This window comes from Pagrus pagrus (assembly GCF_965226575.1).
Source record: "Pagrus pagrus genome assembly, chromosome: 19".
NCBI classification, from domain to species: domain Eukaryota; kingdom Metazoa; phylum Chordata; class Actinopteri; order Spariformes; family Sparidae; genus Pagrus; species Pagrus pagrus.
The window spans coordinates 7,696,585-7,721,648 of record NC_140203.1 but is presented as its reverse complement, the minus strand read 5'-3'; the positions used below and the strand labels follow the sequence as shown (position 1 = coordinate 7,721,648).

The following is a 25,064-nucleotide window of genomic DNA, read 5'->3' as shown; positions in this document are numbered from 1 at the left end:
CCTCTTCGACTTTTAATTTATTTTTCACTCCAGAAATCATAAGTGATCATTAATTACTGAAACACAACAGTGGAATTGGGCTCTAATTATTGGTAACACACTTATATAACACACATTATAGTTAATGACGGTTATTATAAAGTGTTAAAACCCTCTGTTTCTTATTTTAACTTTAAAAGTGCACTTTTTAGTTTTGGAGAAGAAAAATTTGAACCTTAGAATTTTAATTCTCTTTAATAATCTATTATTATAATAATATACAAAACAATGAGGTAATAATACAAACTCAGAAATATTAATTTTTTCCATAACTGAATAAACGAGCTGTTCTCAGAGGAAAATAAGGTCCCAGAACACTGTTTGAGGCTAGAAAGGTGGCAGGGTCCGCCACATATAAACAAAGTAAAACAGTATGAAACTGTGTTGCCCTTTAAAGTAAGTTTGTTTATTCAGTTTATTCAGTCATGAAAAGGAAGAGAGTTTGTTTATTTTGTTTGTTTTAGGCATAAAAACAATCAGTGAGTGAAGATCTTTCTCTTCTGATTAAAATTTCTTGCCCAACACTATAAAGTGCACCTTGAAGAATTGCTTTGCTAAAGCAGCATGTATTATTGTGCATCTGGCACTGAAACAGGAGCCTGTTCCTCTTTAAATCTGCACAGATTTTGATTTTAAGCTTCCAATTTCTCTTCCCAATCACTGGTGACTTCTTATATTCTTATTTAACTGTTGCTCATGTGTTTGTTTGTCTCTTTCTGCCCTTTCACTTGTCACTCTGATTGAACCACTGTACAGCATTTTATTCTCCATCTACAAAACGCTACACTTTTGCAAAATAAGAGGCATGAGAAAGTAAACCACTGTCTGTATCTGTGTCTATATCTGTTCAACCAACTTAATTATCTATATCCATACTGAGAACAGGCAGGGATTAATCTGTGGGTGTGACGTACTGGAAGCTGTTCATTTTGAAATTGATGTAGGTTGATCAGAAGTGCCTAAATGTTATTATTTATTCTGAAAACTAACAGAACAGCCTCAGAATCGAGCTTCAGGTGAATGTTTTTAGTTGAGTTAAATAACTATTCATGAAACAACTTTTAAATGAAACTTCTGTCAGCTTCACAATAAGGATTTTCCTTCATCACGAGGACAGGTATCGACACATTTTACTCGGATAATACTAACATTATCTCTAGACGCATTTTCTCTTCCCTACAAAATAACATCTATTTGTAAAGAGGACTTTTAATACCCTAAAAGCATGAATGACCATTCAAAAAGTATAGAGTAGTCTTCTGAGCTATCTGGTTGTATCTGATCCAGTTTTTGTGGCAGGCAATTCCAAACTTTTGACAGTAAATATCTAACAATTCTTTGTTATCATAATTAATGATTGACAGTGCTGACCCAAATATATCCAAGACACTCTTTAGTCTTTCTAAACAAATGTCTCATTGAGTTATTTTCTTTGATGTAGGGCGGTTGTTATTTACCATGGATATTTGGATGAGATCTCTGGCCTTCATCAGCATGAGATGACATTAGAGAAAGGGAAAACAGCAGAAAACGTGTTGAAATGCCAGTCACAGCCATATTATACATACCACATCAAGGCTAACAGCAATATCATCATGAAAACCATCCAGAACTAGACAACTTAGACAGGTGCACAGTCATGAAATCCTCTAAAAATGATTCATAATTACAATGGAGGTGTGTTGCGTTGGGCAAAAGCTAATATGTCAGACTTCACGGATCAAAACAATACATTTATCGGCTGGTCATGCACTCGTTGGTGTGTTGCGGCATGTAGAAGTGGTATCTGTACGACTTTATAGAGCTGCAGATGGCTTTTTCCCAATCTCACCGTCACCTCATACTAATGAGGCGCTCATGAGAGAAGTTAGACTTCACTGAATCGACCAGAAACACAACCAGTCTTACATTACCAAAACAGGAAAGTCACTCTTTATAGCAGCATAAATTGACCATCTTTAACGAAGCTGTCGCAAAAAAAAAATCTATTTTGGTAAAGCTATAAACTATATCTTTCAAAAATCAGATATAAACTATAAAACGAAAAATGAGATAAAAATGAAAGTGAGATGTGAACCAAAAATTTCAAATAAAATCATGCACTGATGCCGAACACACTGTTAAAAACAGTTAATCATGTAATAAATCACTTGTGTTTAAAAAAAAAAAAACTAAAAAAAACTAAGGGAGACATCGTCATTATTTCTGCACACCAACGCAAACACAAAGTAAACAATGCTGACCATTCAAAGACAGGAGGAGAGGATTGAGCTCGGGATCAATACACAGCTCTGCCAAAGGCCTACTCACCGCCTCCACCTCAGCTGGATCATACCACACGTTGATGTAGGGGTGCTGTAAGGCCTCATCCACCGATATCCGTTTAGCGGGATCGATGATCAGCATCTTAGACAGCAGGTCTCTGGCCTGGCTAGCTGTGGTTGGAAAACGAAAACATCTGGTGAGGCAAGAAAATATTCCTCTATGGCGCTCTTATTCCAAGGGGAAATTGAAACATGATAAGGCAGAGAGGGAGGAAGAGGGAGAGAGAGAAACAGCAGGGATTAAAGAGAACAGACAGCAGCAGTTTGTCAAAGGAAAGCAGAATCTCACAAAGACTCAATCACATGTGGGTTTGCAAATAAACAGACTACTTTTACGGAGTTGGAGCTCTGGGAAACGGCATTTTGACCGTTTTTCTATTATGATAATCCTGCAGTACTTTATCAGCCGACCAGATCTGTCTTCCTCTGTTACATCAAACTGAATTCAAGATTCTGTCTAAACCCATATTCACATCAAACCTAAACTTAAATGTTGGCAGTTTATGTTTGGGTAAACCACTGATGGATTCACATTCATGCCTGTCACTGGTCACCTACCAGATTGAACATTTGTAGCGTTTCAACATTTGTAAGCGTCACACCATGGGGCATTTTCAAGGAGGCGATTTCCGATTTTCCAGCCATGTTTGTGGAAGCAAAAATTTAATTTTTTTGGCGAGAAGTTGACATTTTTGATGGGAACTTGGGACATTTACAGCCATGTTTGTGGCAACAGAAAATGGCTATTTTTGATGGGAAACCAGGACATTTACATTCATGTTTGTGGCAACAAAAACCTGATATTTTGATGGGAAGTCAAGACATCAAAACCAGGATATCTTTGATGGGAAGTCAGGATATCTACCACCAACTTTGCGGCAACAAAAAACATATATTTCTGACGGGATGCGAGACATCTACAGCCACTTTTATGGCAACAAATAACAGATATTTTTGATGGGATGTCGGGATTTGGCAACAAAAACAGGTTTGACGAGACCTCAGGACTTCTCCAGACGTTTTTGTGCAGGAATTTAAGGCACAATACACAATCTTTTCCAAATCTTAACTACATAATTTTTGAAACCAATGCATGCTGGGCATTGTCACAACATAAAATAAAAACTCAACAGAATCAGACATTACATACTCCCACTAGTGTCTTCTCTAAATGTAGTTGGCAAAGAGGCTTTTCAAAATGCTGTCAGCATCGGTTCAGTCGGTCAGTCGCTCTTCCTCCAGGCCCTCTTGGACTGATCTGAAATTGAGAACCCTTAAACCTCACGCCATCCCTCTCCTACACACACTGACCCCGCTATAAATAGCTCTACAGCAGCAAACAACCGAAGAAACTGAACTGAGAACAGAGAAAGACAGATGAGCCGAGCGCACCGTCTGCATTTTGCCTTGGCATTGACGTGTCAACATCGCTCTCCTTCCACCTTTCCTTGCACCTCATCTTATCTTTCCTCCCTTCTCTTCATCCTACAGTGCTCTCTGTCTGTCTCTTCCTCCTACAACTCAAAAATACCAAAGCCCACAGGGATGTCTGCCTCACTTCCTACCTGTGACAGTACAAAACATACAAAACAGCAGCGCTTCAACTCGGTCTCACAGCCTTCCAACTCTCTCTCTCTCTCTGGGTGCATTTCCTTTAATGCTGTCACTCACAGCAGGAAGCAGCTAGAATACAGAAGTGATTCAAGAGAGGTTTACCAGACGGGAGCTTTGATGTGGAAGCGGGGCAACAGAAAGGGGACATTTTTCTATATCTCATTGGAAGGATTTTCCACTTTTTAAAGCACTGGGAAAAGAGATTTCAGATCTCAGCTGAGACAGACACAAATAACTGATGTCCTGGTTAACCTTCTGCATGAGAAGAGATTCAATTCACCAAGGATCAGAGAATGGGGTTCGGGAAAACACATTTTAGTTTCAGTTTCATGTGGAGGCCAGAAGGCAAGTTGTAAATAAAGTTTTATGAGGTAAAAGTTGACCTGAACAAAAGTTTTATTTCCATATATGACAAAGGCTTCACAAGCGGGAATTCCAACTTCAAGTGGCGTCCCGTTGTACTTTCCCTGGGAGGTAAATTGCGATGTGTTGAAGCAGAGGTAGTCAACACTGCTCCAATACTGCAGAGCTCCACACGATAAGGAAATTAGTATGTGTGTTTGTCTACACACATAACGTGCAAAACCTTCAAATGCAGATAATCGACCAATACAACGAAGGACACAGACGGTGGACAATTAGATTCACAGTTCTCACCTTTGAGTTTGTTGTGCTCAGAGTCAGCAGGGAAAAGGCAGTCGGGGAAGAGCTTGGGAAAGGTGAGGCCTGCATACTTTGGCCTGTTCTCGACATAGTTCCTCACTGTGGGCTGAAGCTTCTTCATGAACTCTGGTGAGGGGGTTCCCAGCTGCTCGATCACCTTGTTCCACTGGTCGATGTCTGGTGTGGCGGGTCGGGATTAAGGGAAACACACAGTATCCTGTATGCCACAGTGTCCACTCAGGTTGCATTATTGTGCAGGAAATAGTTATCTTTTAATTTACTTGTAAAAGATTGGACTAATGATAATGGAGGCTGTGAGACCAAATAAGAGTATAAGTATCATCACTTAGGAAACAAACATGTGGACTAAGTCCCATTTAACCCCCAAATATAAGTATCCATGAGAAACGACAAAATAATTAAGTTTGTCTCATTAAACACATGATATGTAAGTTCTGCTGCAAGATGTTTCCCTACCAAAATAAAACAAAAGGCAGCCGCTGCAGCTGGCTAGACCTTCTGGAGGAATAAACACCGGGAGTACCATCAGATTCTGCTCTGATCCAGAGCCCTTTACCAACAGTAGGAGAGCTCAGAGATTACTTTTTAACTTTTCAGATTAAAACGTGGATTTATCTTCACTCCTGTTGGTCAACTTGACTGCAGCAGCGATCCGTGGTGGTGACCTCCGATGTCCGGTGTTTATGTTCTTGTTTTTTAAACCCTTGTTTAAAAAATGACAATCCCTTGTAAAATTAACTTTAATCTTTCATCTTTCAATCTAAATTAAATCTAATGTTGACTGCTGACTGGAGCTGGAGGGGAAATGTGCTTTACTTAATGCACGGTATGTTACAGAGAGGATAGGGGAAGAAGAAGAGGGGGGGATGCACGTATCTCAAGTGATCCCTTGTTCCATATCACACATGTACATTCCCTTTACAATATTGAGTGTATACTAAAATGGGTAATAAAAGGATTAATGTGCCTCCTGATGAGAATATACAGTATATGAGTTTTTAATTAACAAGACGTGTTGCATGTACTTGATGTGTACTGTGCAGATATGGCTGTGGAGTGTGTTCATATATTGTTGCACTTCCAGTGACCCCCTCCTCCCCCCATGTTCTCACAGAAGGTGCCAGTTGAAGCAGTTAGCTGCCAGGGCTGCCAGAGATCCCCATTACTTCATCTTGCTGGAACGCCACACACTTCCACCTCCTTTTTGTCTCCATTGCACATTGGCCACGATCCACACAGTGTTCAGTCAGGCAATTTTTTTCTCATCCACTAAAGTTCTTATCCATGGCTCTTTGGCAAGTTGCTGGATTCGCTCAGACAGCTAGAGGTGTTTTTCCACGCCGTGTCAAAATGTATGACGCTCCGGGGCGTTCGGAGCCGTTCATGTCTTGCACCTGAACGTGACTGCTGTGAGGGGTTTTCTGCGATTTTTCAAACAGAGTGAGGGGATGGCAGGAGGAGAAGGATACGGTCAGTCCCAGGGAACAGCACTGTCCCTCTTATCACCTCGCCAAAGATGCAGCCGACTGACCACATGTCCACTGCGGTTACACACACAGGCACATGCACACACACATCGCGTTATCTATCAAAAAAAATCACACAATACTTCTCCTCCTAAATGACTTAGTATAAAAACGCATATAAATCCTGCGTCCCTGTGTTGACTGTTCACTCATCACTTGCTAAGCATGTGTCAAAATCGTCTCTTATCTGTTCCTGTAAATCATACAAATATTTGATGAATCACGTTGAACTCGAGGGTGCATTTTTCCATTTTAACTAGCTAGGTATCCTATTTTATTATTCATTTCGTGTTGTGTGAAAGAAACACATGCCAATCGGGCCAACCTAAATAATACAAGTAGAGTCAAGCAGGCTGACTCTACAGAAAGTGCAAGCGATGTTAGCCCGCTGCAGAAGCTAAGCCTATATATGAAACCAAGTGGAAAATATTTTAATATAATATATCCTCAGAGTTCAACTGATAATGCTTGATTTAAGGGAATAATGTGTGTCTGATGTTATACAGCTTTCTCAACATATGCATACAATATTAAAACATTTTAAAGATTAAAGATGATGAAAAGTTAACGGTGCAGTTACTTCACTGAAAAACACAACATTATCAGCTAATCTTTACCAGCACGCTCATTTAAGTGTAATTTTAGCAGTAACTGGCTAGTTTTTCCATGACAAACCAACGTTAAAATGCTAATGTTAGCTAGTTACAAGCGTCTTCATAAAATAGCCTACCAAAGATAAAGTTATATCTACCCAGTGAACATTTAACTGTTTGGGTAAAAAGGCATTTAATTAAAAGTGAAAGCCGTAGTTTTTATATCATTCTTTTCTTTCATACGTGCTTTTATATCATTGTGGTAAGAAAGGAAGGGATGCCCGACAGCTCTTCCCTGCCTGTTAGGCTAGTTGACCGTTAGCTTGTGGGTAGCAAGCAGACAAGAGAAGCTAAAGGAAAACTTCAGTTAACAACAAGTAAGGTGTAATACGTTCCTAAAGTTAAGTGATACTTTGCTATATCTGCAATAATAATCTCACATTATACATTACACAGTCTATATTTATGCTGTATGTAAAGCCACAAACAACTCCAATTCCCTCGCCAACACTCCACAGCCACTTATTCAACTCACTGCTGTACTAAATGGCCATCGAACAGCGAGTCACCCTGAGGCTCCCGGTGCTGTGACCTGTGTAGACAAACGGCTACTCTTTATCATCACTTGACAGACACTCAGGAAGGTGCGGATAACTTGAGCCAGGTCAATACTGCAGGTCGAAAAGTCTATGCACTAAATTAAGATTAGCAACAACAGGGTACCAGCGCAGAACTGATCTATAAGCAGAAGATTAACAAAAGTGTGCGTGACTACGGTTCATTGATCTACAGTGAGAGAGGATGGCGTGTTAGATGATAAGAATTTCATGTCGTTGTGAGAGCAGAGACAGAAGGAGAGAGATACTGCGGAGGTTTTTCTCGAGCTCTCCACAGCGTTAATCTTTCAGGGACTGCAAGATCACTGATGTGCCGACCAGAGCATGAGACGCAAGCACCTGCAGGTACACCGGGATCTCACTCCTTATCTGCTTCTGAACGACTTACAGTGAAATGATCATTTTAAAGCATGAAGTTCACGTTATTTTAATTGTTTGTTAATGTCAAGAAATCTCATGACAAGACCAAAACAATGCATGAGTTAATCTGTTCTGACCATGTCTGCGGCTCCCCGTTTGAAACCTTAAAACCCGCCGGTTGCAAAAAGAAAATCAATTGCATGTAAGCTTATGAGAAAATGACCCTACTTCTCACTTGATTTATTACCTCAGTTAACAGTTTCCTAATGAATTTATGGTCTCTTTTGCAAGTTTTAAGTCTTTTTCAATACCACACGATGTTTAGTTTGAAGATTATGTTCCCATTTAGAGTAAAATAGATGATAAAGCAGGGAACGCTTTAGGGCGTGGCTACTATGTGGTTGCCAGGTCACTAATGCAGTGTGTCCTCTGGAATTTGGTCTTTTCATGGGATGATAATATAGTGCACCAAGACTTAGCATATGTAAATGATTTCTACCTTGCATGATCGGATTTTTAATACTTTTCCATCGTGGCAGCTGTGTCTGACGTACTACACTAAAATGAGAGCGTGGCTGTATAAAGTAATAGAGCTTTCTTTTCCTCGAATTAAGGGTCAACTGTCAGAAAATGAAAACAAGAAAAATAGAAAACGAAGCAAGACCTTTTCATGATGACACGTGCTAAATATGCCTATGAAAATATATTTCAGAAGCACACACACAGCTCTCTCTGCTCATGTGTGCTGAATTATTTTCTACCATTCAGTCCTCAGTCGCTACATTTAGCTTAGGACAGCCATTTCAACTGAAATACTGACTGCTCTTGGCGCTCCGTCCCTCTGAGAATGCGTCGCTCTAAATAACCAGACGACATATTCCAAGCATCCTGCTGACGAACAGTCCAGTCACAGCAGTTAGCACAAAATCAAAGCAGTCGAAGCTTGCACACCTGACAAAGCCAGAAACCTACCCCACCTTAGTCTGCACCTGTAACCTTAAAACTTTGCTCATGCTGCCAAGTGGGTTCAAATAAGCCGCTATTAGCAGATGCTCAAATTGAACAAATTAATTATTCATTATTATTCACTGAACGCTTAATATTTCTGACTCATGTGTGGGCACCCTCAGATGGCAAGATGCGCTTCACGTGTGCACACATGTGCGCGCGCTCAGCATGGGCACTGTTTATCCGAATCCATCCTGCTGAAAGAAAGAGTCGTCTCTGGGATGCATTTACAGCTCGCTCACAGCGGGAGAACGCACCAGGTAGCGTTTCAGAAACACTCTTAAACATCCAGAGACAGAGAGAGGGAGAACGTGCTTCTGTCAAAATATGAAACTGAATAAATCGCACAATTCAGACGTACTATATTGCAGATTTATGATGCTTAAAAGTGTTAAAAGATGATCAGTCAGAATGGATACGGACATGTGTTATAAGGCAGCCGGGTGTGAGTGTGGTTTAGTTCACCTCAGTAACATACAGAGAACATCAGGCCAGGCACATCAAGTAATCTTCAAAGTGAACGTAAGCAAGAAATGTAAAATAATCAACCTAAAGTGAAAAATACCACGTGAAAGGTATGATACTGTTCTTATACACCTGTAGCTGCTATTTCATTATTTGGATCCATCTTGAGTCAGACACTTGAAACCCAAAATGGATGGTGGCATTTAAAACAAAGAATGATTGATTTCCATTATGTGCAGCAAAAAAAACCCCACCTCTAAATAATAAAAAAAAAAACTGTTACCATTAGATAACGTCGCTGTGTGTTAACAAGGATACAGTCCCGGCCAGGGAAGAGGATTTTGTGGCGCACCATTTCTCCCATAATGCACCCCACCGACCATATATCCACTGCACGCGAAGAGGTGAGCAAAAGAAAAGAGAGGAAGGCAAAAGGTTAGTGTTAGACACATCAAGCTTTCTGGGAGAAGAAGAGGAGCAGTGATTAGATACTAGCTGTTATTCAGTGAAGGAGACATAATTAGTGAGGAGCATAAACTGGAATGAGATGCAGATAAAGACGGAGAGCAGAAGAAGAGGAGCGCGGAGCCTCAGAAGGACTAACTAGCGGCAGCAGAAGTCAAAGGCTCGAGCCAACAGGCGTCCATCCGCGGGAGGAATACGGCTAATGAGTCATAACTCTTCGGCTGGCGCTCCATCACATGTCTGATGTTCTGGGGGCTTTTAATCAGTGACTCATACCTCCGACACTTCAATTCACTTAAGCTCATTTACAAAGTGCGACTCGACCGGAAATGTGGTTAAGATTTCAAAGACTTTCACGTGGGGTTATTACTGGGTAACACGTGTAATTTCCTCATTTATTTCCTGATCATTATCCCCATGAAAAGATGAACAATGATATTTTTTGCTGCAGTCAGAAGCTCCTGCTGTTATACTGCAGGTAAGTCATCGGGTCCCACTGGTTTAAAAGGACATTACATACACATAGACGTGCTGTTGCTTTAATGTAATTCGCTTCCTTAAAACGACTCTGACAACAGGTAAATGTGAGCTCTCTGTCTGTATCAACCTTAGTTTCCCCTCTTTACTGTGAAAGCTGAAAATATATCTCCAATAAACACACTCAGTTATCATGAATTCTCACCATTCTCTTTGTATCCCATGCCCAGGATAACCTCTGGGGCTCTGTAGTATCTAGTCACCACATAAGGGGTCATCATGAAGCTGGTTCCCGCAGTCCTGGCCAGACCAAAGTCCAGGATCTTCAGGGTGCAGTCTGACTTCACCACTATATTGCTTGGTTTGAGGTCCTGGAGATGGGATAGAACAGGTTTTAATGGATAGCCTCTTTAAAGAGAGACAGATTAAATGATCAATACCACCTTCATATATGTCTGTTAAACAGGAACTTTGCTGATTTTCCACCAGCTTGGTATCACTACAATGTTGGTAGTATATGCAACTGAACACACATGATGTGAAACTCCAGTGTCTCATTGGTTAATCACTGCCTGCGTATTTAAGTCTGTGTTTTCCCCTCAGTCTTTGTTGGTTTGTCTGTTTGACAAACACTTTGTTGGTTTGTTTTTGCAGGGAGTTTAGTTATTTGCCCTTGGATTACTCTCAAATGTGATACTCAGAGCCAAAACCAAGCACAGCCTAACTGGCAATACGTCACCCATCAGCGGGAGTGTTTATTGGTCCGGTGCGGCGCAGTGCATTCTGGGTGTTGTAGTTTTTCTTCCTTTTGAGGAAAAGGCAATACCACAGCCCTTTTTTCTCTGTTTTCTCTGGTCATGTAGCAGCAAATTTCTTTAAAGTTCTTTAAATACTGTATTGTTAGCTTTAGCTTAGCACTGGTTCAAGTTTTACTATCGACAGACATTTTGACATTTTTCCAATTATTAATTTTAACCAGAACTCCCTGAGACTGTATGTTTTTGAAGCAATAATTACTTTCTCTCCCAGTCAAGATTTGTGATTTCTCCTTCCCTGTAGCAACACCCACAGTTGACCTGAGGTGGGTGTAAAAGGCCACGTGCTTCCTCCAATTAAACAACCAGCAAGAAGCTTCACTGGGAAGACTTAACACATGTTATATCCCCTAGATCCTAATTCCCTTTGTCTCGGTGCTCTGTCCAATCAGTCAAATCGTCTGGTGTATTGAGAAGGACATGATCGCTCTCAGTCTTCCCATCCTGTTAACACTGCCAACTGTGTTGGCTGGGACAGCCAGCAAAGCCAGCTGGAAGCACCAGGGATTAAACCCTGGTCACTGCAGTGTTTTCTCTGTGCCACCTGGGTGCCACTGATTGCCAAATTGGTGAGCAAGGTGAGGTCAAGGTTTATGACAAGCCTACTGATGTTAATCTGCCTGCACCACAATCTAAACTGTATTTAGTAGTTAAACAATAAAACTGAGGTGTGTTTTGTTTCCTACCCTGTGAATAATGCCGGCTGAGTGCAGATGTTTGATACCACACAACATCTGGTAGAGCAGGTAGGACATTCTCTCGTGGTCAAGCTCCATCTGAATCACCTGGCACAAGTTGGCATCCATCAGCTCCATCACTAGGTACCTGAGAAAAGAGTTTATTGACTCATGAGAGGTTGAAAGCCTTTTTGGAAACACTGAGCAAAACATATCCATAGACGTCAATTCAACGTCTCTGTGGCACATTCAGAGGACGTCTACCGAGAAGCCAGAACGAAAGCTGTGTGATGTTTTTAGACACGTTTCTAACCTTCACTCTTGACGTCCCAGTGACACCTTTACAGGGTTCAAAATAAACGTTTTTAGGACATCTGTCATGATTTGGTTGGTTATTTCCTGTTTTATGTTGAACATTTATCCTCATGTGTCAGGTTTTACTCTACCACTTCCTGTGTTTGTCTGTTTTCTCGCCCTTACACCTGTGTTTCATGTGTTCATAGCTCTTGTGTATTTAAGTCTGTGTTCTTCCTTTACTCTTTGTTGGTTCCTCTGTGTCTCTTGTGCTCTTGTGTGTCCTCCGTCCTCTGGTTTCTCTTCAGTTTTGTATTTCTCTTAGGTTTTTTCCTTCTTTCCTTTCCTTTGCCTGCCTCTTGTTGTTTGCATTTTGTATTTTGTATTATGGACTTTGGATCTCTTTTTGTTGTGCAGCCTGTCTGCCTCTGTGTCTGCACTTGGGTCCTCACCATTTTGCAAATCGTACCAACGTTATTTTAGACATTTTTTTAACTTCAATTACAGACGTCCAAGGACAGCATTTTGTGGTTCATTTTTCTTGGACTTACTTTAGCAAAAGAGACAGGGTGGTATCAAACCTCCAGCCTCAACCTCAGCACAATGGGACAGACACTTAGCCAGGTGAGCTACCAGACACCCTCCAGCTTCACTTTTCAATCATAATAATCGATTGTGGTTTTCAATAAAACTGATTCCAGTGAAGGCAGTTTAACTGACGTTTTAAAAAGCGTTTTTTAGAATCAGGTTTCTTAAAAAAAAAGGTTGAGGCTGGAGGTTTTATTTCACCGCAAGAAGCTTTCGTCTGGACAACTGTAGTTTAAGTTGAAAACATATCTAAAAAGGTGTCATAAAAATATTTTGAGCCTAAAGGTGTCACTTGGACGTCAATAGTGACGGTTCACAATCTTCCAAACGTTCAACAGAGACATTGATTTGACGTCTTTTGGATAGGGTTTGCTTATCGGGATGGGTTATTCGACATTTCATGAGTTGGCTGTAGAGTGAAAGTAATAAGCGAGATTCATAAACTGAGAGTCCATTAGCCCTGCTACCATTTCTGGCTGACAAATGAAAGGTGCCACAAAGACGCAGGAATCCCTCACATTAGACTCTCATTCATCATTCAGTATGAGAACAGGATACAATCAGCGGCTTCAGATTACACTACAGTACTTTCACTGACAACAATCCAGTGGTTCAGTTCTCACTACTGCAGGTGTAAACGAGTAATAAGCACATTATTCCTAATAAAATCTGTCCCCTTTCTTTTGTCAAGTAGACAAGTAGCCTCCCTTTGCCTGTTACATGAGCTAAACTAATATTAATCATGGAAATGTAATTATGCAAAGAAGGGTTTAATATACTCACACATCCTGGAATTCCTCTAATGATTTCTGTGGTGTGAAGACATTTAATAAACTGATAATCTGAAAGAGAGAAGAGCATGGAGAGGATCAACATACAGCAGGGGACGGGTGTCATGGTTTGGTTTTTGTTATTTCCTGTTTTATTTTGAAGTGTCCTCATGTGTCGTGTTTTGCTTTTCATTTCCTCCCTTTGTCTGTCTTCCCGTCTTTTCACACGTCCAACACCCTGTGTCTTATTAGTCAATAACCCCTTTTGTATTTCAGTCCTTGTCTTCCCCTCTCTCTTTGTCTTGTTGTCTGTTCTGCTTTGCCCTTGTGTCCTGTGTCTCCCTGTCCCATCTACCCATCGTGTTTCCAGTTTTTGGTTCCTGATTCCTCGCGTTATTTCTGGTTTCTACTTTGTTTTGCTTTTGTTTCTTGGATTTCTCCTGTTCTGTCATCTTCCTTTTGCTGCAAAATTTCTGGATTTGGATCTTCAGCTTTTTCTTATAAAAGCTCACTCATCATTGAGTTACTTTTGCCTGTATGTCTGCATTTGGGTCCCCCTTTTGTGTAAACCCGACAACGGGAAGACAAGTCGGTAATGACCCTGATGAAGGACACTGCTGAGCAAGAGACGGAGCAAACCAAAGAAGTGAGTTGGAACAAAAGAGCGTGGATAAATGTGGAAGAGAGGAAAAGTAGACAGAGAAGAAGAAAAGAGGACAAACTGCGGCACTGGAGATTACATTCATGCCTTGAAGTGCTCTCTGTTTCACTCTCCTGCCAGTTCGGTACATTTCCGGAGGCATGGAATTTAGCACGGTCACAACATTGCAGTCGCTCGTCTCCGCTTTGTAGCGAAGGGATTTATCGAGAACCAGAAATAGACACTGACTGGGTTAAAACTGCTTCATTCTGACAATGGATGCATTTTCCTTCTTCCTGCCCCTCTTCCCCCGCGGCTGAGTCACTTACATTTTTGTGATTGACACATTTCATGAGCACCAGTTCCCGGTATGCCCTCTTGGCATGGGTCTGGTTCTGGAAGGGTCTGCTCAGCTTCTTGATGGCCACATTTCTGTCCAGGACAGCATCGTAGCCCGCACTGCAGAAGAAGAAAAAAAAACAAAAAATGGACAATTTAGTATTCAGAGCCGGCTGAATCACGCTGTGTGTGATTGCATGACATTGTGACAATCCACCCTGAAAGTCATCGGTCACAAAAACAAAAGGATTATTTTTCACTTCTCCAAGCAAACAAAGTCTCACGGAAATAGACGACGGATGACTTTGTGTTTTAACTTATAATTTTATCTGGGAAGCCATTTTCTCCATGGGTATTGTTAGTAAGAGAGAAACATTAAAATCATGTTCAGACATTTTGAGGAATTCACTTATTCCCTTTTTCATGCAGAGACGCAGATCAAATCCAATATTAAAGGTCAGAAATTGTAGAAAGTAAGATTTCTTTGTCTTTTTTAAGAATAATTAATAATAAAGTAGGTCTAGGTGCTATATAATAGTGGCTGCTGTGTGGAACTGGCCCTGCCTTAATCTTGGTCTTGTCCCGGTCTCAACACCTCAAAGTCCTGGTCTTGTCTCGGACTCGATACAATCAGGTCTTGGCCATGACTTGGTCTCGGTTAGGTTTGAAACTGCACCTTCAAACGAGCCTTTTGTAAGGTTGTGATGTCAGAACTATACAGTCAGCGCCTCCAGCACGGCAGTAGTTGCAAAAACACCATCAGAGCTGATGAGGAAACATGGTGCGTGGTGCCTGCTCGGGCCCTTCAGAGCTGACCAATCAGAGCAGACTGGCCTTAAATTGAGTGAACAGAGGTGCTGCAGTGATGGACAGTACTAGAAAAATATTCTGTTTTTCTAAGATGAGGAGACATCCACAATAACCCTAACCTAAAAATGATAATATAATACGGGAGCTTTAATGCTAATAAAATCAATTTTGTTTATCTTACAAGAGCTAACTGTTTGTTCGTTCGTTTGTTCGTTCGTTAGTTTGCTTGTTTGTATTTTTACTTGTTAATGAACACAGCAAAAGAAGCTCATTTAGTGCGGGTAAGTTATGTGACTATTAGGCTAGCAGTGGGGTAATAAGCTTAAGACACCTAGTGACAGCAGACTCATTTTCCCTTTCGGACTGAGCCAAGCTAGCTGCTCCCAACTAAGCTAAGCGTCTCATGGCTCCATTTTCATATTTACAGATAAGAGAGTAGTATTGATAGCCGTCATTTTTGTACATTAAATGTATTAATCAGCTAGCTTTAGAGGTTCTGGTGGCAGAAACAGTATATTTACCATAGGACAGAGCAGGCTAGCTGCTTTGCCCCTGTTTCCAGTCTTTATTGTAAGCCAAGTTATCCAGCTCCCTGCAGTAGCTTCATATCTGACATATCTAAAAGATGGTGTAATGTAAGTTATGTATTGTTTCTTCTTCCACAAAATGGCTCAACCCATTTTTGAGGTCATTACAGCTGAGTGAGTTCTTTGCTGGCTCAACACATCCCAACCCCCGAGAACCTGTGGGATGTTATCTCTTTGTGTAGATTTACTTTTGCTCTCAATGTGAAGCAGTATGGAAAAAAGCAGCCATAAAGCTGTCATGCGCATCACATTCTCGGCTATATCTCCGGCTTTACCTCCTCTGACAAATTCTCCCTCAAAAGTGCAATAAATTGAGCTTCGAGGCATCAGTATTCAGGCGCACTGCAACCCTAATGAAGACGACGACGCTGTGTGTGGGTTTTGTGTACGGCTGGGTTGGATACACTGTGGGTTCGTCGTGTCTCTGGAGACTGCGGGCCAGGGATGGTGTGTGACCATGGAAACAGTGGAGCCTTCATAAAAGCATTGATCCAATGGGGATTTGAGCCTGTCATCACTTTTTTCTCACTGAGTGAAAGATGATGTCATGACCAGCTAAACTACTTAAAGCCTTCATCCCTCCTAAGATGCTTCTGAGAGCTCATCCTGACCGAGCACACGAGTCATGAGGGTCAGAGATGTGCACAGATTGTTGGATGTTAGATGTGGGCGACAACACTGGCAGAGCGAGTCTGAGCTGAGACAAGTTTTCCATCATTACCATGTTCTCAGGCTTTACGGGGCCAAGTGTCTCCTGATTGCATAAGAAAAACAGATACTGTACTAACTGTTGATTGCTTTTGGACTGCGCCCTGCTTGCATGTATTGTATTTTCACCCGCGTCTCAGCTGTTGTATGTTATAACTGTTAGCAGACGGGAATTTGACTGTCTGAGCAAAATCAGACAGATGTTTATGGACAGTAGATGTGATTATGTCATCCATTTGGAGAGGCTCATGCATGGTAATCATCACATTGTGACAAAACCATTCTTCTGTCATAAATGCACGTCACGGTCATGTCGTGTGTTGTCGACATGCTGGTTAACATCTAAATGAGACTATTTCAAAGTGTGTTCTGTTTGATCTCTATAATCAGGAGGATATTATATCAGTCTTCGGGGTCTTATGTGGTTTGGATGTGGATAATACCATCACCATATGACAGCAGATGACAGCTGGGGGCAGAGCCAAGCAGCACACAGCAGAGCAGGTTAAATTAGATTTGCACTGTCTCCCTGCCATCCACATCTCTAGAATATCCTTCAAATGGGCACAATCCCAGCATTAGCAGTTACAGCGTGCCCAAGCTGCTTTGCAAATGCACAAAATTGCTTTGGAGCGGAAGGAGAGAAGGGCCGAGGGCATGGGAAGCAAAGGAAGGACAATGAAGGAGGGCGAGTGGAGGGCAGGGGGGTTTAGAGTGTTGAGAGCCAGAGATCATTCAAACTATACATAAGAAGCTAGAAACATTTCGACGTGGGTCATCACAGGGAGGGTCTCCGTGGCAGGTATATCACCGCAGCGACACTGCGTTAACATAAATATAACTTACAGATCTGTTTGGTGGAGGAAGACTGTAAGATGCATTCCTTTAAGTGGAGCCTTGGCAGTGGTTCCACTGCGTTCTGACAGGGCAGGCGTGAGATGAATTACAATGAATACGAGCTCGCTCTGCAATCTGGATTAAGGATTCACTTAAGTGCCCATCCTGTGAGGCCCTTATGGCCCGCATATCCATATTCCAAACAGATATGTCTTCAGCTCATAGCGCTGGAGAGGATATGAGCGAATGTAGTGAATCCAATAACACAAGTGGCCACATGCTGCACATTTATGACGAAAATCCTGATTCCTCTGCTAAATATAGTGATTATTTGTTTTAAGCATATGTTTATAACAGTGTTGACACAAGGGATGCAAATTTTAAGCAATCTTTTTAATTGATAGTCAGCTGCCTTAACTATTAATAATGTATTAAATACAGTATGTTCAGTATCTTTCCATTAAAAACAGTTTTAACCACTGACTTGAGTTAAAACAGATGAAGTAAACAACAAAGTTACTGAAATGATGAACTAAATAACACAAAACATTTTAATTATGGAGCGCCCATCTGTCGCTATTCGGCAACTGGCACGACAAAATCCAAACTCATACTGAGGCTACTAAATGGATAGAAATGTAATAATATCAGTTTGTAAAGAATGCCAGTACCAGTATTTTGTATTTTATTGTCATGTATTTGATAAGCAAGTATTTGTAGTTTGTAACAAGATACTTTCTGATGTATTTGTGCCCGTCTCAGATTGTCAGTTAATACAATTAATTTATTATGATCAATCCAATAATCATTGATAATTAACATTCATAGTTGATACTATGACCGATAAATAAAGAAGCAGCATCAATTATCTTTATCTTTAATACAGAATATATACAACAACTTTATTAGGCCTGTTGTGAACTTTAATCCTCTCTGTCTAGAAGGTTGCGGTAACACACTGTTAAGCTGTTACGTTATGCTACTAGCATAGCCTACAAGTGATTGTTTGTCCACATCAACACACATGAGGTTGGTGCATCTAAAGGCCAAATTGAGTGACTACATGTGAAACATAACATTACAATCCATTATGTTTTTAGTCATTTGCGCTGTTAGCATTGCTATGCCATGATAGCCTTCTTGTCTGAATGTCGGCTTAAGTGACTGGCACCGGCGACGCGATGTCAGGTTGCGTTCCTCCAAAGCTGATTCTGTTTTTAAAGGTTTTTAAAAACGTTTTTTACATACTATCCATGTTCAAGTGAATGGGAGGACCATCATTTTCAACGTCTGATTTGGTCTGAATGAAACTTTAGTGTGAAACAGATGCATTTCTTAATTTTGTGCTCTGCTTCCAAAGGGTCCAATAGTCAGTCAGCAAGTCAGTCAGGCTATCACTAGAAATTAAAATTCACCAAGATGATGAACTTGTAGTTTTAAATAATATGTTTTATGTCTCTTGACTGATCATAATTTGAATGAAAGGTTTGTCTAACTGTTGAATTGAAAAAAAAAATTACCAGCATCAGAAAACATGAACTATTCAGATTGTTTTTCCCTTTAAAGAGAACCTCTTCCTGTTTGACCACAGGATTAAAACCCCAAATATGTCCAAATGATCCTTTAAGGAAATAAAACATTTCTTAATTCACAAGATTGACGATCTATTTTCCTTCATCACAACATGTCTGCAAAGATGAGTCACATGGTTGCATACTGAGCGTACAGATGTTGTGATTGGTCAGGCATGATGGAACCACATCAGGGTTTTCTGGAGAACTGAAAATTTGACTTCCCGGTTGCCAATTTACAGCATTTTTAATCATGGGAACTTCTTACAATTGCCTGAAATTACACTTTGCAGCCCTCACACAACAGTGAAAACAATTAAGCGGAGATTCTCCTCCCTTAATAAACCCCCACAGCAATAAACTACAAGACAATTAAAAAAACAACTAACAGCTAAATGGGATAATTAAACATTAAATGCAGCATAAAAAAACACATCAAGTAGTGTGATATGATGCAAAACAGGACATAAAACTTACCAGACAATTCCCTGAGCCCCAGAGCCGATGGGCTTTAAGTTCTGGTAACGTTTTAAAACTGTGAAGGTGGAGTCTCCCACTTCCACACTGTAGAACTGGTTGTCCACTTTGCTTTTGCTCATGTTGTAATGTTTGGCAATATATGACACATCCACTTGTTTTCCAAAACCCTGCATGAAGCAAACACAAGAGAAAAAAAACTGTGTTAGTGATGATGAAGAAGATTTATGTGTTTACTTACCTGACAAGTAATAAAACTTCATTTATACTGCACATTTATTAGAAAAAAAGAAAAAGAAAAAAAAAAGAACCACCATAACATAAATAACTTATTATGTTATTTTAACAAAATAAATACATGGCTCGATAAATTATTAGCTGCAACAAAAATCATACTAAAAATAAATGTGGGCAATTTATAAATATTGATAAGCAAATACATTTTATAAATCAGTCAATTCCCACATTTATTTTTAATATCATGTTTTGATTTAATGACATAACAAATCTTTATTGATCCATGTATTAATTCTTTATTTATTTTTTTATTTGGCAGTTTCAGTCCTCCGTAAATAAGTTCAAGGTCGACGGATAAGTATTGTATGCAATTCCTGTTGCATTCTCTGTAGTTTTAATATATAACAATTCACAAAATCATCTTGACTGAAGCTGTTACATTGTAGCTGCCAAATTATATTTCTGTTGCTGCAAATATTGGGAAAAAAACAGGATGAGTAACCTTTATTTGTCATCAAAATAAAACATGTTGCATCATCTATGTTATGAGGCACCAAATTTAGCTTCTGCGTGTGTGTGTGTGTGTGTGTGTGTGTGTGTGTGTGTGTGTGTGTGTGTGTGTGTGTGTGTGTGTGTGTGTGTGTGTTAGGGGCTCACTGGTAAGGAAAGGTAGCATAAACAGGACGGGACATACAGTACAGTTGAGTTTACACTTACATTGTTTCCATGCAGAACTGTAAACTCTATAAAAGCCACTTAATGACAACAGTGCCACTAACGTCCTTACTGTATTAACGGGACTAAAGACATTAGTCTTTTATGAACGTGCTCACAATAATCAGGCTATAATTACTTGGGCAAAGCAGTCGAACAAATGGTGCCGCAAACAAAAATATCAGTTAATTACAGACTGGGTAATTACAACACAGCTCACAGACCAAACAAAGCTGTGTATCACTGAGGGCCACGAGCTAGAAACACTTCCCACAAACGCCATGAAAAATTAATACATGTGATGTAATACATTTTAATCCAACATGGCCGGCAAGGCATCCAAATCTATGATGGAGTTATTTCAATACGCTGGCCTGCAGCCTTCGCTGTACAGCCAGCGGTACCTAAAGTGGCTATTAAACATCCACACATGCATGTGTAACGCACACATCCCATGCAAATCGTCTTAATAATTTGAGCTACAGTGGAATAGCCTGTAGCAAACCGCGCAACCCTCACGCACACTCGTGATAAAGACGGCACAGTTCATGAAATTACATCCCCACAGGAGTTTTTCATTTACAACTCAAGAGGAGATGGGCGATTACGCTTCGGTTAGGAAGACACTTCACTGTTTTTGTCGTTAGTTGAGATCCCGGTGTCAGATAAACACTTGAACCTTGGAAGCAGGTTCACCTGAATTATTAAACCTGAATTATTTTTAGTTTTGCATGAAATTAATTAGCAACGCAAGGCTCACCTTCTGAAAAGGAAAAGTCTTTTCTGCAGCATATTTTAGATATTCCAGAGCTCCTGGTGAATAGTGGAAACTATTTTACATTTCTCATTAAAATCTAGCCGGATTATGCTCTGTTTAAATCTTTATTCTAAAAACAACATTATGTAACGTTTTCACCTTAAAATAACAGCATGGGAGTAATTTCGATGGTACAGTGTCTTGTAATAGAGTGAATGGTGTCTCTGTCTCAGCCACTACATGTTTACAGCTTTTCAACACATAACATTGTTATGATGTTATGAGTTTTGTTTGTAGTTAGCACCTACATTATGCACTCAGAAACTGTGGGGGGCGCCAAATCGCACAAAATCTCTACATAATGTTGCTTTAAGTAAATGTTGCTGATGCAGCCCAGTCACCAGGATAAAATGTTGGCATTGCACTTCTCTGCAAACCACAGATATGTTATATATTATACGTTTCACACGTATCATATCAACTTGCCTGAAATTCAATCAGATTTTTGAGAGAGATATCGAGACAATTTGCTGCCAAAAACAAGTATTTTTAACAAGACGCTGGGACAATTTGGAGCCGTATTTGTCGTGACAGAACCAGGTAAGCCAAATACATTACCCTACAAATAATACATTTTAATACATTTTCATTACCCTAACCGGGTGGTTTTTGTGCCTAAACCTAATCAGACCATAAGCACAGCACTGGAAGAAACCTAAAAATGCAACGTAAGTTTCAACATGTCCACGGTTTACATAAACTTGCATTTTCACCATTTTTGGGTTTCGCTAATTTTTGTAAACTCAAACTGTCATTTCTCTTTTTCATTAACACACAGAACAACAGAACAACATCACCACGACATATAGAGCAATGAAGGGGAAATGGTAGTGAATGAATACTGTACCTTTTTTACCTGTAAGGAACACACACCTGACAAAAGGCTATCTTCACATCCAGGATTGGTTGGCTGCAGTTATATAAGAAATGTCTACTCATAAATACCTGCAAGACACAAACAGAGGAGAGCCAGAGTCAGAGAGTTAGTGTGTGTGTGGACATATGGCAATATCTCACATATATACAGTATGACGGGTGTACACATCTGGATTTATCAGAAATCACTTGCAACACACTTGATAATATAATATATAGAAGAGCAGTTTAATTCATCACGGTGATTCTGAGTAAAGACTTCTTCAACATGTGATCGAATACTTGTTTGGACCCTTGTATTTACACTTCTGCTGGTGTGGGATTGAATTCTCCCAGAAAATTCGCTGCTGTGTTCTCTGTATTCTTTCTCCATCATTCTCAATAAAGGTGAGAAAAACAACACTTTTCCCGCTCCTCTGTATACAAGAGCTGACCAATATATCGATTCTTCACAACATAGCATGGCTACAGTGACCGATGACTTTGAGTTTCAAGACGTTGGTGTGATTTGGGTTGAAAAATGACCTGAGTAGCTATCGAAGGAGTGAAAGACAGTATGTTTGTTTGCTTGTAAATTGTTGATGACTTCCTGGCGAGCTGAAGCATAATATTTCTTCTCACTGTACTTAAAACCCCTGAAGGAATAGTCTGACATTCTGGGAAAACTGCTTCATTTCTTGCCAAGACAAGAAGATTGATATCACGGCCCTAATATCACTGTCATACCGCTAGCAGCTGATTAGCTTAGCTTAGCATAAAGACTGGGAATGGGGGAAACAGTTAGCCTGCTTCTGTCCGGAGGTGATAGAATCAGCCAGCATCTCTGAACTCCCTGACGTTCGCTTGTTTAATTAAATTAAGTTTAAAATAAAATGTTGTGTTTTTACATATGTGTATTTGCTGGACTGTTTCTGGCACAGTGCTGCACACCAGAGAGTCCAGGTGACTGTATGATGAAACAAACTACATATAACATGTTAATCATTGAGCTCTGGAGGTGCTGGTAGGCAAATCTTAGTTCTTGTCTTTATAGTTTAAGTTATCAAACTGCTGGCTGGAGCTGCAGACAGAGAGGGGCATTGATCTCATCTAATTCTCAGCATGAAAGCCAATAAGCTTATTCCGAAACTCCTTTAAAAAAGTGGAAAGCTTCGAAGGTGCAAAAAGTAATTCTGGAAAATGACAGCTGATTGCTGAGTCTCATTCCCCGGTCGTCAAATACTGACACTTTGGGTTAGTAGGTCAAACCAGTCATTTTAATGTAGTCAAATAGTGCAGAATAAATCTCTTTTCCTTAAAAAACATTATTATGAGTGTGGATTAATAATTTCGAAATGATTGTCGGGTCCAAACTGATTGTTTTGTTTATCTCTGTGTAAGAAGTTGGTTCCAGCTTCTAACAAGGTTTGTCAGCCAATAGTATAACGCAGTTGGTATCACGTGGTATCTGTGTTTTTGGCAGCATCAACAGTCTTGGTAGTTGCCAGTTTGTGAGAAAGAAAATGTTAAAATAGCCAATTTTTACAGTATGTGCCCTAACTAGCTAGCGTTAGTAATAAAAGCGGTGTTGTGACGTGAATGCAATGGTCAGGAGGGGATGGGATGGCACATCTAGTGGCCGAAACACCTTTAAAGCTTTCCGCTTTTTAAAGGAGAAACTCACAATTTTCGGAATTGGCTTTCATGCTGAGAATCAAATGAGATCTAATCTCCCATGTCTGCATACCAGCAGCTGGTTAGCTTAGCCTGCATAAAGACAAGAACTAAAATCTTCTATCTTACATGTTGCACTTTTATATGCACCCCTTTAAAGTCTACCTCACCCGTGGCACTTCATTATTCAAACAAATAGCTTTATGACACATGAGCTGACAACTCCACTTGAATAATAAAAACAGTGCCGTCAACAACCAAAATAATAATTTCTTCTGTCGTCCTCTTTGACAGTGTATACAATTATCCACGCTCACATTTTATCACTGTGACTCCAAACTCATTAACCTCTTTAACCTTCAGAGGACCTCAGAGTTTATTTAAACACTGAGGAGAAAATGTATTCATATTCACAAGGTTCTATTAAACACTGCTTTTATGCATGAAGCAAGCTTTCAAAGAGCTGTACCATTTCATTTGCATTTGCCATTTTCGGGCCAGGTTTGGAGGATTTCACTGTGAAGTAGCAGCTAATGGGTCAATTTGCTTTGAATGTGGATTTGCACATATTCTGGAGCCTTTTTGTTGGAACCTCAGTCCAAAACATCGCAAGGGAGGAATAAAGAGGTAAGAAAGCTCGGAACAATAGTGGCTCCCACAGTAAGCAGAAGCTAGGCTGTAGCTATCGCCCACAACGACTGTGGCTTCAAGGGTTTTCTGGGTAATGAAGCTCTCAATGTGCAAATGATCATGTCTTCTGAATACATTGATATGTGGTGTTGGCAGTCAAAGCAATAAAAAAACGTTTTTTATATGCAAGAAATGTCTCCAAAATGGTTCGATGTGTCCTCATCTTCCACAAAATCTAGAGGACTAGTTCAAATAATGTGGCATGAAATTTGCTCTTTGACACACATGTATCACTCCACTCCACCAGTCCACGCTTAAGAGTCTCTGATACATCCTAAATGGAGCAGGGAAGCGTTAAAAAAAGAGATGTGGGACATAAAGGCCTAAGATTTTCTGGTTTGGCCTATTTAAGTTGACCCTTTACTTTAAACCCATGCCAGTGTCACAGTACAAAGTGATAGCTGACATTGCTACTGTCTACTTCAAATTTAGTGTGCAGCGTTCGCATGAGCCATATAGCAATCTCTGCCCTCAAACGTGGAGCTTTTATGGACTGACTCACTCAAGTAACCTGAATTAGGCCTACTGGATAGAGCGGTATAATCATTAACCAAATGAAAATGATATTAAAGGGAAGAAGAGCGAAATAGAAAGATAAATAGGCAACATAATGAAATAAACAGTGAGAAATCACTTTTGTGCAGTTGCAATTCCTGAAACCACTACAGTAATTTCACATCACGACCGTATGGTTGACACGTCTAACATTACTGCCACAATATTTGCTATTAATTCAACAGGTCAACACTAAATAAACCCTGCCACCCAGCTAGCTACAGCTGCGCCGCTTTA

The 25,064-nt window shown here is 40.2% G+C and overlaps 1 protein-coding gene across 8 annotated transcripts in view; it reads right to left on the bottom strand.

The window, feature by feature from the left end:
- Positions 1–25,064, bottom strand: part of mapk10 (mitogen-activated protein kinase 10) — a 46,245-nt gene that overhangs the window by 10,403 nt on the left and 10,778 nt on the right. For 4 of the 8 annotated variants that reach the window (XM_084382441.1, XM_084382445.1, XM_084382446.1 and 1 more), the window contains exons 2-11: positions 21,927–21,998; positions 19,286–19,455; positions 14,286–14,415; positions 13,330–13,388; positions 11,674–11,812; positions 10,378–10,543; positions 9,549–9,620; positions 4,635–4,817; positions 2,350–2,474; positions 1,497–1,523 (exon numbers count right to left, since the gene is read on the bottom strand). In XM_084382441.1, coding sequence (XP_084238567.1) covers positions 1,497–1,523; positions 2,350–2,474; positions 4,635–4,817; positions 9,549–9,620; positions 10,378–10,543; positions 11,674–11,812; positions 13,330–13,388; positions 14,286–14,415; positions 19,286–19,455; positions 21,927–21,998 — 1,143 coding nt within the window. Of the gene's footprint in view, positions 1–1,496; positions 1,524–2,349; positions 2,475–4,634; positions 4,818–6,130; positions 6,203–9,548; positions 9,621–10,377; positions 10,544–11,673; positions 11,813–13,329; positions 13,389–14,285; positions 14,416–19,285; positions 19,456–21,900; positions 21,999–25,064 lie in introns of all 8 variants that reach the window. The other 4 variants (XM_084382448.1, XM_084382443.1, XM_084382444.1 and 1 more) reach the window with 4 other exon arrangements.